This window comes from Rhincodon typus, chromosome 23 (assembly GCF_021869965.1).
Source record: "Rhincodon typus isolate 14 chromosome 23, sRhiTyp1.1, whole genome shotgun sequence".
NCBI classification, from domain to species: domain Eukaryota; kingdom Metazoa; phylum Chordata; class Chondrichthyes; order Orectolobiformes; family Rhincodontidae; genus Rhincodon; species Rhincodon typus.
This window is the reverse complement of record NC_063354.1, coordinates 15844688-15858910: the sequence shown is the minus strand read 5'-3', so window position 1 is coordinate 15858910 and position 14223 is coordinate 15844688. Positions and strand designations below refer to the sequence as shown.

Genomic DNA, 14223 nt, shown 5'->3' with positions numbered 1-14223 from the left:
CAGCAGGTCTGGCAGCATCTGTGGAGAAAAAAATCAGAGTTAACTTTTCGGGTCCGAAGACCCTTCCTCAGAATTTTCTTTCGGTTTTTATTTCATATAAAGGACTTGTTCCAAGTTTGGCTCACATATCCATGACAACGGTTGTCATTATTCAGAGTTTATAAGATTAGAATAGAAGCTATTAGATTATTTTAGTTGAAATGGTCAAATGGCAATAGCCTCAATTAAGAGATAGTAAGAACTGCCGATGCTGGAGTCAGATAACAGTGTGGAGCTGGAGGAACACAGCAGGCCAGGCAGCATCAGAGGAGCAGGAAAGCTGACGTTTCAGGTCAGGATCCTTCTTCAGAAGAAGCTCCACACTGTGCAACCTCAGTTGAAGTTGGTTTTCCTTTGCCAATAATGACTGATGTCATCAGTTTCCCTCAAACTGTAAATTAATGGGTCAGAATTTTTGGGAGACAGACTTGTGCCACAGCCTCAATGTGCAGGTTGACAGACTCAATACTTTGTTATTTGAAAGGAAGGGATTTCAATATGTTTGCAAACAAGTCTTCAGACATAACACCTTATACAGGGGTTCCTGATTTGCAAACGTCTGACTTACGAATACTCAAAGTTATGAATGCGGTCCCAACAGGGGTGTATTTTAAAGATTTAACATGCAAATATTTCCTGTACTTACAAATGTCTGCTTTGTATTGCCCTGTATTATGTCCCAACTTGCATACAAATCGATTTGCAAACAGATTCAGCAATGGAACCCATTCCATCCAGGGAAATGTCTGTCGTTTAAAGAACACAAACACAGTATTGCAGGAAATTGAAATATCTTTTAAGTTGAATAAATAACATTTTTGTCAACATATTTCACAAGTTTTATTACTGTATCTTCACTGTTAATAATTATTGGGTTGGAAACTGCGCATGTCTCTTTTATAAATAACTGTTTGAGGGTCTTCCCATCAACTTTAAATTCTGACCTATTGTTCTCAATTTTATTGTCTAAATTGAAGTTTCAAAACTAAACTTGTAATGTGTCAAATCTAATTATTCTTAATACCCTTCATTTAATGCAGAATAGATTTATTTTAAAGAAATACCCATCTCTGCTTCCTTTATAGTCATTGACATCACTCCCCTTGAAGAAAAACACAAGGCCAACATCCAATTCATGAGACTCAATGAGCTCATTGAGACAAAACCCTGGACAGATGAAGAAATTGAAATTCAGCCAGTTTGTTATGTTAAATATTTTGCCCTGAGCAGCAGTGTTAGAGCCATGGCAATGACAATGTATAAGCTCAAAGATAGCATGGTTCTTCAAAAGTGCTGGCTACGAGCTAGTTCAGTGCCCAGTTATGAAGAAAGATCTCTGGAGGACCTCTGTGCTGGGATCTGGAGCTGCTGCTGGACTTACTACAAAGAACTATGCAGGAAAACTGACATGGGCACCATAACATTCCAGGAGATTGACTGGATGTTTTTCAGTCGACGAGAGAACTCTGATGAAATTAGGAATGAGTTAGCCATCATGTTCAAAATGGTAAAAGGAAGCGATTTGCCTGAGAAAAGACTTGAGCAGATCCAACAGTATTTTCAACTTCACTCAGCTGTTGACTCTGCACGAATACTTCAAGACATTGTGAGGGAGCTAAACCTACAGGGAGACTTCAGAAAAATTCATAACTTGACAAAAGTAGTAAGTACATTCCCTTGTAGATTAATGACATATTGGCATACAGTTCCTGGCAAATGAACATTTCTAAAGTGGGTCAAATCTTGGACTGGCTGTTGGCTTTGTCACTTACTAGCTATTAGTGTTGCGTTTTGGCTTTGGGTTTGGATGTGTTGGGAAGAGGCAGTGTTTTCTACTGTTTCTCAGATTAATGCTAATTTTGAGGTTGCATGATATCTGAGTTTTATAAATACTGATGTGACTAATGTAGGAGCTGGAAAAACATTAAATGTGAGCCATAGTAACATTTCAGAAGTCATGCAGGCAGCAAACATTCTGCAATCATTGTAGAGAAGCAGTCAAATGCTGATAGAGAATGCCTGCAGGACCTGTCCCAAATCGTTGAATTATGATTGGCCAAATACTCTTCCTCACTTACAGGGGAAAAAGTAAAAATAGCTCTTGCTTATCTAGTGATGATAAAGTGAAGCAAATTATCATCAGTAAATAGCCTGTTAGCTCCTACAAATGTTATGACACACATTCATGAATGATTCCATATTGATTACACAATCAGTGTTCGTTTTGAAACTTTACATTCTTCAGTCAGTAACAGACATTTTTTCTTGTTTTTCATTCAGACTGAACACTCTTTCAAGAAACAGTCTCTCGAATACATTGACAGAGACTTAATTGAGACCAAAAAACTGCTGGTGAAAATCACTCCAGAATGCAGAGAGTGTTTACAGGAATTTGTTCAAAAGCAGCCATTTGTAAACTGGGTGAAAGATACTTTGCCAAGTAAGCAGAAGTACAATGATTTGATCTCTGTATATAATTCTGGATATCCTTTTGCCACTCTGGACATGTTTTGAAACATGTTTAATGGTTCTAAAGTGCTGTTGCCCTCATCCTTTGTATCCTTCGCTTTCCCTCAGACTTAAGGGAGGTCAAAGTGTTTGTGGACCTGGCATCCATATCAGCTGGAGAAAATGACATGGAAATTGATCGTGTCGCCTGTTTCCATGACGCTGTGATGGGATATTCTCCCTTAATTTATGAACTGCAGCAGAACACAGATTTTGAAGGGTTAAAGACCACTGTACATAAAATCCAGAAGGCACTTAGGAGTGATTTGAAACTTTCACAAAAACTGGTGATAACCTTAAAATGTTTTAATTCTGAGCCATGTAGTCATTGCAAGTGTGCAAGAATTACTTCAGTTTTTGCTTCAATTCTGAAATTGTCTAAACCGAATGACATTCTTAGCTCCACATTTTAATTTCTTTATTCCGTTAGAGAGATTCTGCTCGCTACTTGGAATGGCTGAAAACCTTAAGGGAAAGTCATGGATCTGTAGAGACTTCCTCTCTATCTCTAGCAGCAGCCATCAATCACAAAGGAGTTTATATTGTGGGCAGCATTCTTCAACCACATGATGAAAAGGTACTTGCATTTAAATAGATGGTTAGTCAACGCAAAGTTAAGAGAAGGCTGTGGTGAGGTACCACCAATAGTAGAGTGAAGTTATATGGGGGGGCTTAGGTTGAAGCTAGAGTAGGTGATCCGAGGGTGAGGTTGGGTTAGGTTTTTCTGGGATGAGGTTTTGTTTGGTAGTGCAGGGTGTTGCTGGAAATCAAAGTCTTAGTGACAAACACTCAGCAGTCTGAATGAATCATAGGCCAAATGCAAAGCAAAAACTTCCAATTTTTTTGCCCCAACAGTGTAGTTCTAGCTTCAGACCTATAAGGCTATACTCTCTTTTGAATGTGTGTGAATTTATTTCTTTAGCCACATCAGTCACCACTCAGAAGTAAGTATCTCATACTCAAATTTCTGAAAAGGTTCTCATCACACAATGTTCTGCATCGAATCGCTGAAGATGGCAATATATATCTTGTTATTTGGTGATATGTTTTTATTTTTTTCTTGCATGGGTATTATTTTTATTTTTTGGTGGAAACCACTGGCAAAGTCAGCATCCCTTGTCCATTTCTAATTGTCCTTGCACTATGTGGAATGTTAGGCCATTTCAAAGGCTAGGTAAGAATCAGCCACATTGCTGTGGACCTGCAGCCTTCTGTAGGGCAGACCAAGTAAGGATGACCAATTTCCCTCACTAAAGGGCATTAGCGAAGCAGATGGAGAATCTATGGTGGGCTAAGATCACAAGATAATTGTGATCACAAGATCATCATCCTCAGTTACATGGATAGATTAACCTAACTGAAGACAGCATAAGTTACAAGAGACCCTATTGTATTGCACAAGGCTCAATTACTTAGAGTGACAATGGTACAAATGGAAAGCATGCACAACTGCTCCTCCAGAGCGTATTTACTATAGGCTCTTAATTATGCAATAAGATCTATTTTCTTAAAGTCTACACAATAGTACTCGACTTAAAACCAAAATTTTCCATGAATTGTACATGTTTGAACATGTTCAACAGAAGTTGAGCTGTGTTACCTGAGTTTATTTGTGACCTTGTTTAGCTGTCACTTGAAAGAGTCCTTCACCTGGCTCTTTATGACGAGAGCACTGACGAATGGAAGAAATACACACTTCAAGACCTGAAAGAATTGCAGAACAAATTAATGCTGATGTCAGGAAAAAGAGAATGTGGGAAAGAGGAAGTTGCCAGATTCATGGAGGTAATTTAATAAAATAGTATGGCTTTGATCTTGGAAGCAAACCTAAAAAATGTTTTATCTATATGAAGACAGTTTTTTTTTTCCGTCTTTTATTCATTCATGGAATGAGGGTGTTGCTGGCCAGGCAGCATTTATTGCCCATCCCTAATTGCGCAGATGGCAGTTAAGAGTCAACCACATTGCTGTGGGCCTGAAGTCACATGTAGGCCAGACCAAGTAAGGATGGCAGTTTCCTTCCTTAAAGGATGTTACTGAGCCAGATGGGTTTATCTGACAATCGGCAATGGATTCATGGCCATCAGTAGTCTCTTAATTCCAGATATTTTTGTTGAATTCAAATTCCACCATCTGCCGTGGTGGGATTCAAACCCGGATCCCTGGAATGTTATCCGGGTATCTGGATTAACAGCCCATCGATAATACCAATTGGCCATCGCCTCCCCGGGACTGCAATAGGTCCTGGTGGTACTATAAGAGGAGGCCCCAGGGAACAAGTGGGTGAGACAGCCTCCCCAGAGTCAGCTTCTGGTGAGAAGAGGGGCTGTGGAAGGGTCATTGTAAGCCATGGGCAGGGGTGCGGAAGGAGGGGCTGGTGAGTGTTTCAATGGGCGTGGAACTTGCTGCAACCATGGCTTTCTGTCCATGTGGTGTATGGCTCCCTCTTAAGCTGGTAAAAATACCAGTGTCAATGGGTTGAAATCCTTAACTAACCCAGAATCGACCACTCAATTGACCTTCGAGTGGGAAGGCCAATCCTGACTTCCCCTGTGCCTGATTTGATTGGGGGAGTCGGGAAGACAATGGGCTCTCAACCCTGCACATTCTCACCTAATTATGCACCCCTCCCCACCTCCCATCCTGCTGTTGTGGGAGAGCTAAGCTCTGCCCAGCGTGCTTCAACGATCAGGCTTGGTGTGGAATGCTACTCCCTCACACTGACTGGCAAGATACCAAACTTCATTCAGTTATCAGCAATGAAATACTTGAAAATAATGTTTGCGAAAATGAACACAGAAAAGGTACCAGGAAAGCGTAACCAATATTTATTTATAATCATTTGATACTTCAAAAGAAACTGATGGCAAGATGCTTTTCGTGTGCAAAGTGTCTTTGTAGAAACAGCTTCTTCAGTTATAGTTTTGTATCAATGTTAGATTTGCTTGGAGCACCAATGACAATTGAAAATTTACACAGCATTTAAATAGTACAACTTATTGCACTTGCAGCTATACCCTTAAAAAATTTAAGTCCCAAAAATTGCTGTAATTAACTGGACACCTAATTTAATACAGTATTTATAGTCTTGGACACATTTTACTTTCAACAGAATTTTAACAATGTCCAAAGGCTCGGAAAAGCATTTATGGAATTGTACTCATCTGGAAACATGCTTTATAGAAACTGGAAGGCACATGTGCATTGCAGTAAAGAGAGTGATGTTTGTATGACAATGGACTTTAATGTAAAGGATATTGGACCCCTGAAAGTATGTGGAGATCTCTCAGAGCAGCTCCAGGTATTGTGCAGAGCACTTGAAAATTGCCTTCAGGAGTGGCGTGAGTTTATTGAGAACAGCCGTGCAAAATACTACCATCTGAATTACTACACAGCAGAACAGATACTGTATCTGTGTTCAGAACTGGGAGGCTTTGCTGCTGGGAGGACTTTGTGTGAGCAGGTAATGACAATGTTATCATTCATCAAACCTGACTGCACAGCAAATGACATCAGAAGGGCAATGTCTCAGCTAATTGCATTGAGTGAGAATTCTGAAGATGAGGAGACAAGTGACTTTGAGCTGGAAGCTGAAGACAGTGACAGTGAGGAGGTTGGTATGGATTCGACAGGACTTGATCTGCCAACTGCATGTTCACTGCGGTACTTCACAGAAAGAGATCATGTTCAAAGACGTACTCATGACCGTTATGAGGAATGTGATAATGAATTAACAGAGTTCCAGTATGCTGAACCTTCTGAATTCCAATGTTCAGAACGTGCCCGATTCCAACAGATTGAGTCTTCAGAATCTCTATGTGAAGAAATGCCTGATGCTAGCATATTAAAAATGGCTTTCCAAAAAGAAGTCACAAATCTTTCCGAGGCAATTACATTACTCTGGAACACGTTTATGGAAGACATGACCACTTTTTTAATTGACCATTTAGATCTATCTGCTTGTGGTGAATTACTTAGCTGCCTGTCTCAAATGAATGAAGCAACAGTAAGCAGGCAGCTTCCTCCATCTCTGCGTCACGGAAGACCAAATCTCATAATGTGTGCACAGCCTGAGATCTTTCGGGCTGCACTATGCATCTACATGCAGACTCAAGGGCACCCTCTGCCTACATATGATGAAGTTCTTCTTTGCTCTGAAGAAACAACTAACGAAGAAGTAGAGCTATTCTTACGAAGGGCTTTGAGCAGAGGGTCTCACGAACAGAAAATTTACACAGTGATTCATGCTGATTGCCTAAGTTATGAGACAGGCGTCAGATTTGGAGAACTATTTGAGCAATTGCTCTGTCACTGTAATCCAGACTATCAGTTTGTTGCGATTTGCGATGCTAAGCGCCAGCATTGCTATGTCCCATCATATCTCAGTCATTTCAAAGTACCTGCAGGACTGAATAGTAAAACAGAAGCCATTAAGCAATACTTGGAACAGCATTTCACTGTCCCCCAGGGGCAGATCTCTGCAGCCCATGTATTCCATGACCGACTTTCAGTCAGAGTCGTATCATCAAAAAGACCTGGTGTGGGTAAGTACCAAAGTCTGTCCTTCTTTCCTTAGCTTCGTGCTCCATTGACATTATGGGATTGACAAGCGCACCCAACATTTTTGTGTGCAGGGTGACAGAGAGAGGGGAGAGAAGATGGACAAATCCGAGATGTGGGGCAGAAGGATGAGGGAGATTTAACAACTGGCAAAAAAAAAGATTTGGAAGTAGATTTTTCTCTCTTTCCCCATTCTTTAACACTTAAATTTCCCTGAACAACCAATAATAAACCTCATTGGGAGCCCTGACATCGGATTAATAAATATTCCACTTTTGAACAGAATTTCAGATCAACTGGGACCTCAGTGACAGCTGTCTAGCTAATTCTGAGATTTGTTTCTCAACAGGAAAGTCACTCTACATTAAACAGTTACATAAAAGGCTTTCACAGCGCAGTATTAGAAAACACACTGCCCTGAAGAGAATCCGATTAATTGAACCTACAATTGATGAAAATCGTATTGTCCAAATGCTGCATGATCTTTCATGTCACTACGATCTTCGACAGCCAATGATATTCCATATTGACGCATCGCCTGTAAGTCATCATCAACATTCATGGTCCTGATGTGTTTGGGGTAGATGTGGGGCTGTGAGGAGACAACCTATCAAAGCTGAGGACGCACAGGCCAAGACGCGTTTGGAATGGGAATTGGCTTGCTCTTTTTTTTAACCTGCTCCCCCGACCCACTCAGCACCCACTTTCCACCTCGGTCAAATAAATAAAAATCAGTGCCGTATTCCTGAAAATAAAAGGTCAGTTTTTAGGTGAAAATGAAATTTGTACATGTTCTGCAAAACTTTTCTACATCGGTCGTCTGTGAAAGATCATTCTTTTTACAAATTATATCAATTGCTTTCTAATCTTAATTGAAATTTCTTGAGCAAAAGTTTTCTGTAAAATTCTATATCTATAACTAACAGATAACAATCCCCTGCTGTTTGACATACATTCAGTCCAAGAAAGAGAAAACGTGACTTCTCACATTTTTAATGGACTGGCCTGCTATGCTTAGAATTTTACAAGAACCATTCATATAAGGTCATCATCTGGGGACTTCTGGTTGTCCACCAATTTCCATTCCTCTCTGTCAAAGATGGAAGATGATACAGGCTGTATACACAGGGTGGTTTTCACAGCAGAAGCATTGCATAAATGTTATTCTCTTTCTGAAAAAAAAATCAGGTATTTGTAAAGAGCCAGTTGTTCTTCCAAAAAATGAAGTTGATCTTATCCAGAAATCAGCTTTGTTTTGTGCCATTGTTTATGTTAACCTTCACAAGTATTTTCTTTTTGTAAGGTAAGGAAAAGATTGGAGGAATTCCTTTTCAAGATCCTAATTCTAGGATTCCTGAAGGACAGTTGGGGAAGGATCTGGAAACGTAACACGACTCACCTGTATATTGTGGAACATCTGGATGTCAATGAATTCCTTTATAAACAACAAGCTCAGCAGGTTATTTAGACCACAGTACTTTCAATGAATGGTATCTCTTAAGGTTTGACACACACAAATTATATCCTTGATGTGCATGTTTTACAGTAGATATTTATTTACAGTGGGTTTATACTTGCATATTAACAAGAATGTATTTGAGTATGTTAAGCATGTATATCTAAAACATGCCAATTGAAACCTTCATATAATGGTGACGCAGCACAAATTTAAATATTTTCTGTTCTTCTGGTGACTTTTAGCTGGAGTCTTGCCAACAGGTCAAACATTTCCAAACTAAACAGGAACCTGAACCTGAATAAATTAGACACTTACCTAAAGAAACCAGCAAAAAGATTGCATTGTCATCAAGATAAAGAAATTAAACCAAAACTGATATAACTGATCAAGCGTTATGATCCCAAGTAATATTGCTATTGGACAAGACATACCTCTGAATGAAAGTTGGCTTTGACAGTTTGTAATCCTTTTTGTTTATTGTGGTGGTCATTCACTGATACATAGTGCACAAGGATGCAGATTTTCTTTAACAACAAAATAGGAGTTTATTGCATTTAAAAAAGGGGAAAAAGACAAAAGGGAGATGAATAAAAGAAAGCAGGCTACCTAAATATAGAATGCAGGCAAAAGATCATAAAATATACATCAAAATATATATTTGTACATCAGCCTCATCTATTCCCCAACACCAAAACTTTACAGTGAGTGAAATTCTCTTTACATCAAGTCTTCAGGTTTGACTTAACTCTTCTTCCTGCTTTCATCCAGTTCTGTGATTGTTATTTTGTCCACACTAACAACTAATAAAGCTTCTTCTTTTCATAATACAATGGATGCAACTGTAAGAAAAAGAAATCTGCTCTTTAAGTAATACTTCTTTCAATGCTTTTTTTCTTCATGTAGGCAAGCATGGGACTTCTAGGTATCCTACCCACTATTCACTGCAGATCACCAAGAGAAGTTCGTCAGCTCGAACTAAAAAAGCACCAAGGCATCCACCATAATATTTTAGATCCATTAATGGACGAAGATGTATTTGTCAGTGAAGCCTATCAAAGACCTTACCAATATCTCCGTAGGTTCAGTGTGCATAAGGACATTGATGCATTCTCATATAAAAAGTATAGCGTTGAAGGAAATCCAGCTGAATGCCTAACTTTATTCCTACAGTACTGTGGACTAAGGGATCCTTCCTGGGCAGAGTTGAGAAACTTTACTTGGTTTCTGAACCTTCAGCTAAAAAGCTGTGAGCAGTCAGTATTTTGTAAACCTTTGTTTGTTGGAGATACCCTGATTGGTTTTAAAAACTTCATTGTTGAGTTCATGATTCTCATGGCTCAAGACTTTGCAACACCCGCGATGAACATTTCAGATGAAAGCCCTGATTTCTCAGCTTTCCAAGAAGAGGAAGACCTGCTTCCATTCTTGATCCGGAAAAGATGGGAAACCCACCCTCACCCATACATCTTTTTCAATGCAGACCATTTGTCCATGACGTTCTTTGGTTTTCATTTAAAAAGTGTTGGAAAGCGAATTGATGCTGTGGATCATCGGACTGGTGAGGTTCTGAAAGGAAATGTCATGTCTCCACAACTATTAAATGGGCTTAGCATGCAGAGAATACAGTTCAACGAGGATATCGATAATCTTCCCAGAGAAGTGAAAATCCGAAAGCTTTGCCTTGTACTTGGGATTGAAGAAGCAATCGATCCAGATGAGACTTATGAACTAACTTCAGACAACATGATGAAAATGTTGGCCATCCACATGCGCTTTAGGAGTGAAATTCCTGTCATCATCATGGGGGAGACTGGCTGTGGGAAGACAAGACTGATTAGGTTTCTTTGTGATCTACAGAAAGGGAAGCATAAGACTGAAACAATGAAACTGGTTAAGGTACACGGAGGCACAACAGCAGAGATAATCTATGCAAAAATTGGAGAAGCAGAAAAGCTTGCCCTTGGAAACAAGGTCAAGTATGGCTTGGACACGGTCCTGTTCTTTGATGAAGCCAACACCACAGAAGCTATCCATGCCATTAAAGAAGTCCTCTGTGATAAAACAGTTCAAGGTAAAACAATGAAAAGCAACACTGGTTTAAAAATAATTGCAGCCTGCAACCCTTACAGAAAGCATTCGGAAGCTATGATCAAACGTCTGGAAATGGCTGGATTGGGATACCGAGTTAAAGTTGATGAGACTGAAGATAAGCTGGGAAAAATACCTCTGAGACAGCTAGTTTACAGGGTGCAGCCATTACCGCCAAGTATGATTCCACTTGTATGGGATTTTGGACAGCTGAGTGACAAAGCTGAGTTGGCTTACACGAATCAGATTGTTCGAAGATATATCCGGAGCCATAATCTTCCTTTTCTGCATGCGGAAATCATAATGCAAGTTCTAGCAGCCTCACAGAAATTCATGAGGCAAAAGAAAGATGAGTGCAGCTTTGTGAGCTTGCGAGATGTGGAACGATGCATGAAAGTCTTGGTGTGGTTTTATGCACACAGAGAAAATCTATTTGACTACCCAAACCCAAACACAAATATGTTACAAGCTCTGATATCGGCGCTAGGAGTTTGTTACTATGCTTCCCTGTCATGCAAGGCACGGTATTTAGCAACGATATGCAAATTTTTCCCTGAACCTTATGATTCAGCGACTGAAATCCACAATCAAATTGTCCGCTGTCAAAATATTTTCATGAAAAATATAAACACACGGGAAACAATAGCTAAAAATGAGGCCTTAAATGAGAATGTTTTCTTAATGATCATTTGCATTGAACTGAGGATCCCACTATTCCTTGTTGGTAAACCTGGCAGTTCAAAATCTTTGGCAAAAACTGTTGTGTTAGATGCAATGCAGGGGCAATCTGCTTACTGTGAGCTGTTCAAAAAGCTGAAACAAGTTCACATGGTGTCTTTTCAATGCAGCCCCCATTCAACAGCAGAGGGGATCATCAACACGTTCAAACAGTGTGCACGCTTTCAGCAGGGCAAAAACCTGGATGAGTATGCTTCCGTTGTGGTCTTAGATGAAATTGGCTTGGCTGAAGACTCTCCACAGATGCCATTGAAAGCTCTGCATCCATTGTTGGAAGATGGCTGCATTGATGATGACAATCCAGTCCCTCACAAGAAAGTGGGCTTCATTGGAATTTCAAACTGGGCCTTGGATCCTGCCAAAATGAACCGTGGGATTTTTGTTTCTCGATTGGATCCATGTCAGAACGAGCTCATCGAGACAGCCAAAGGAATATGTTCATCTGACCCCGCTTTGCAACAAAAGGTGCAACATCTCTTTCCCACCTTTGCAAAAGCGTATCTAGAAGTTTGTAACATTGAAGACGGGCAGTTTTTTGGACTCCGCGACTACTACAGCCTTGTCAAGATGGTTTTTATCACAGCGAAGGAGACAAAGTGCAATCCAACAGAGCAACAGTTGGCTGACACCATCTCTCGGAATTTCAGTGGTAAAGATGACTTTAATCCACTTGAAATTTTTCTCCCTAATTTAGACTCTCTTCCTCAAATAAGTACACTGGAGATGGTGAAGAAAAATATCAGAGCAGATTCCAGTGCTGGAGAGTGTCGCTATCTACTGCTCCTCACCAAGAATTACGTTGCCCTTCAGATTGTACTGCAACATGTTTTTCTTGATCTGGATGACAAGCCTGAGATTATATTCGGGTCCAGTTTTCCAAAGGATCAGGAGTATACGCAAATTTGCAGAAATGTAAATCGAGTGAAGACCTGCATGGAGACTGGGAGGACAGTAATCCTTCTGAATTTGAAAAACTTGTATGAAAGCCTTTATGATGCCTTGAATCAGTACTACGTGACCCTTGGAGAATACCAATATGTGGATCTGGGCTTAGGAACACATCGTGTCAAATGCAGAGTGGACAAAAATTTTCGACTCATTGTTATTGAAGATAAGGATGTTGTCTATGAACAGTTTCCCATTCCTTTGATCAATAGACTTGAAAAACACAGCCTGGACATGGGTACTGTACTTAACCAACAGCAGCAAAGTATCAACAAACAATTGGAGCTATGGGTCAAGGAGTTTGTGTCAGTGAAAATGAGTCATGATGGACTTCAAGGTGGATTAATGCTAAACCCTTCAGAGGTGATCATTGGATTCCACACTGATGCATGTCCCAGTGTACTGCTGCAAGTTCTGGATACTGCAGACCTGACAAACAATGATATCTTTGAAGATCCTCGAATTATACTTAAATCAGCAAAAAGACTTCTTTTAAACTGTGTGACTCCAGATGCCGTGGTTCGTTTAAAACATTCAAAGCTAGGGGATCAGGAAGTCAAGGAGCAATGGGAAGAATACTTTGTTCAACAATGCCATAGGTCACTGAGTTATTATATTCATCACCATCTTGGAAACACAGAAACACGACGACACAATTTTGTTGAGGTAATAATGTTGAAATGTACACATTTAGAGGAATTTCAATATTGCGATTCCGGCGAAGAGATTACACTGTGTAAAAAATTGAAATCCAATTATGGGATCTTAGCTACCATGATTTATTTAATAAGCATGAAGCCCCTGAGTCAAGTGATTGCCTCATCATTTATTGAGTTTACTTAGTACAACTTGGTCTGTGGAAGGGACACCCCTCAGTATTAACTTGTTTGTGTCTCTCCACAAGTGCGTTAGGGCTTTGTTTGGCTGCGCAGAGGTTCTGGCTTGTCCTGAACTTATTTAACATGGACCCTCTCGCTGCAGTGCTTCAAAACCTGTCCTTTGTTTGACACGATGAACTTTTTTTATGACTTCCCCAGTTTCCCATCCCTGGATCCAAAAGGTATTGCTAGTCAATCATGCTCAGGAGGGTTCCTCCAAATGGGATGCTGAGCTAGAAGGTGGAAAGTAACTAGATTCAACAGGTCATTATAGCTTCAGCTACCATTCATCATATGCTTTCAGCAATTGTAGCTTTTCTTTTCTGTTTTGATAATGAAATTCTGAAGCTTAAGCTGGATAGCCAAAAGATATATCCAAATTGCTTGGATTTGATTTATATCTTCAATTTGTACTATTTAAATATACAGGTAATGGTAAAGTCCCCATAGTCCTAGCAGGCAACAGGGCCGCTCTCTCATTAGAAAGGGCAGTGGTGGTGGGTTAACCCAATGGTCACATTGCCTCAGGCAAGAGGAGGGCTTGCAAGGAGAATCCTACATGCTGCTGCAGGAATTGAACCTGTGCTGTTGGTATCAGTCTGCATTGCAAACCAGCCATCTAGCCGACAAAAACAGAAGTTACTGGAAAAGCTCAGCAGGTCTGGCAGCGTCTGTGAAGAAAAAAAAATCAGAGTTAACGTTTCGGGTCCGGTGACCCTTCCTCAGAATACCTGAGAAGATTGAAAATTTTCAGGACAAAATGTGAGAAAGAAACGTTGGAAGCTTTGAAGCCATGTAGAATGAAACCCCTCTCATGTTTTACCCATGCCTGATACTACCTCCTGTGTAAATGCCGACCTGAGTTAACAAGTGCTTTAACATAGAGTCATACAGCATGGAAACAGACCTTTCGGTCCAACTTGTCCATGCCAACCAGGTTTCCTAAACTGAACTATACCCATTTGCCTGTGCTTGGCCCATATCCCGCTAAACCTTTCCTATTCATGT

The 14223-nt window shown here is 40.1% G+C and overlaps 1 protein-coding gene across 2 annotated transcripts in view; it reads left to right on the top strand.

The window, feature by feature from the left end:
- Positions 1 to 14223, top strand: part of LOC109919330 (E3 ubiquitin-protein ligase rnf213-alpha-like) — a 167523-nt gene that overhangs the window by 69474 nt on the left and 83826 nt on the right. For both annotated transcript variants that reach the window (XM_048610749.1, XM_048610750.1), the window contains exons 24-32: positions 1125 to 1702; positions 2320 to 2479; positions 2617 to 2834; positions 2978 to 3124; positions 4174 to 4332; positions 5660 to 7091; positions 7457 to 7647; positions 8411 to 8566; positions 9470 to 13003. In XM_048610749.1, the coding sequence (XP_048466706.1) occupies positions 1125 to 1702; positions 2320 to 2479; positions 2617 to 2834; positions 2978 to 3124; positions 4174 to 4332; positions 5660 to 7091; positions 7457 to 7647; positions 8411 to 8566; positions 9470 to 13003 (6575 nt within the window). The remainder of the gene's footprint in view (positions 1 to 1124; positions 1703 to 2319; positions 2480 to 2616; positions 2835 to 2977; positions 3125 to 4173; positions 4333 to 5659; positions 7092 to 7456; positions 7648 to 8410; positions 8567 to 9469; positions 13004 to 14223) is intronic.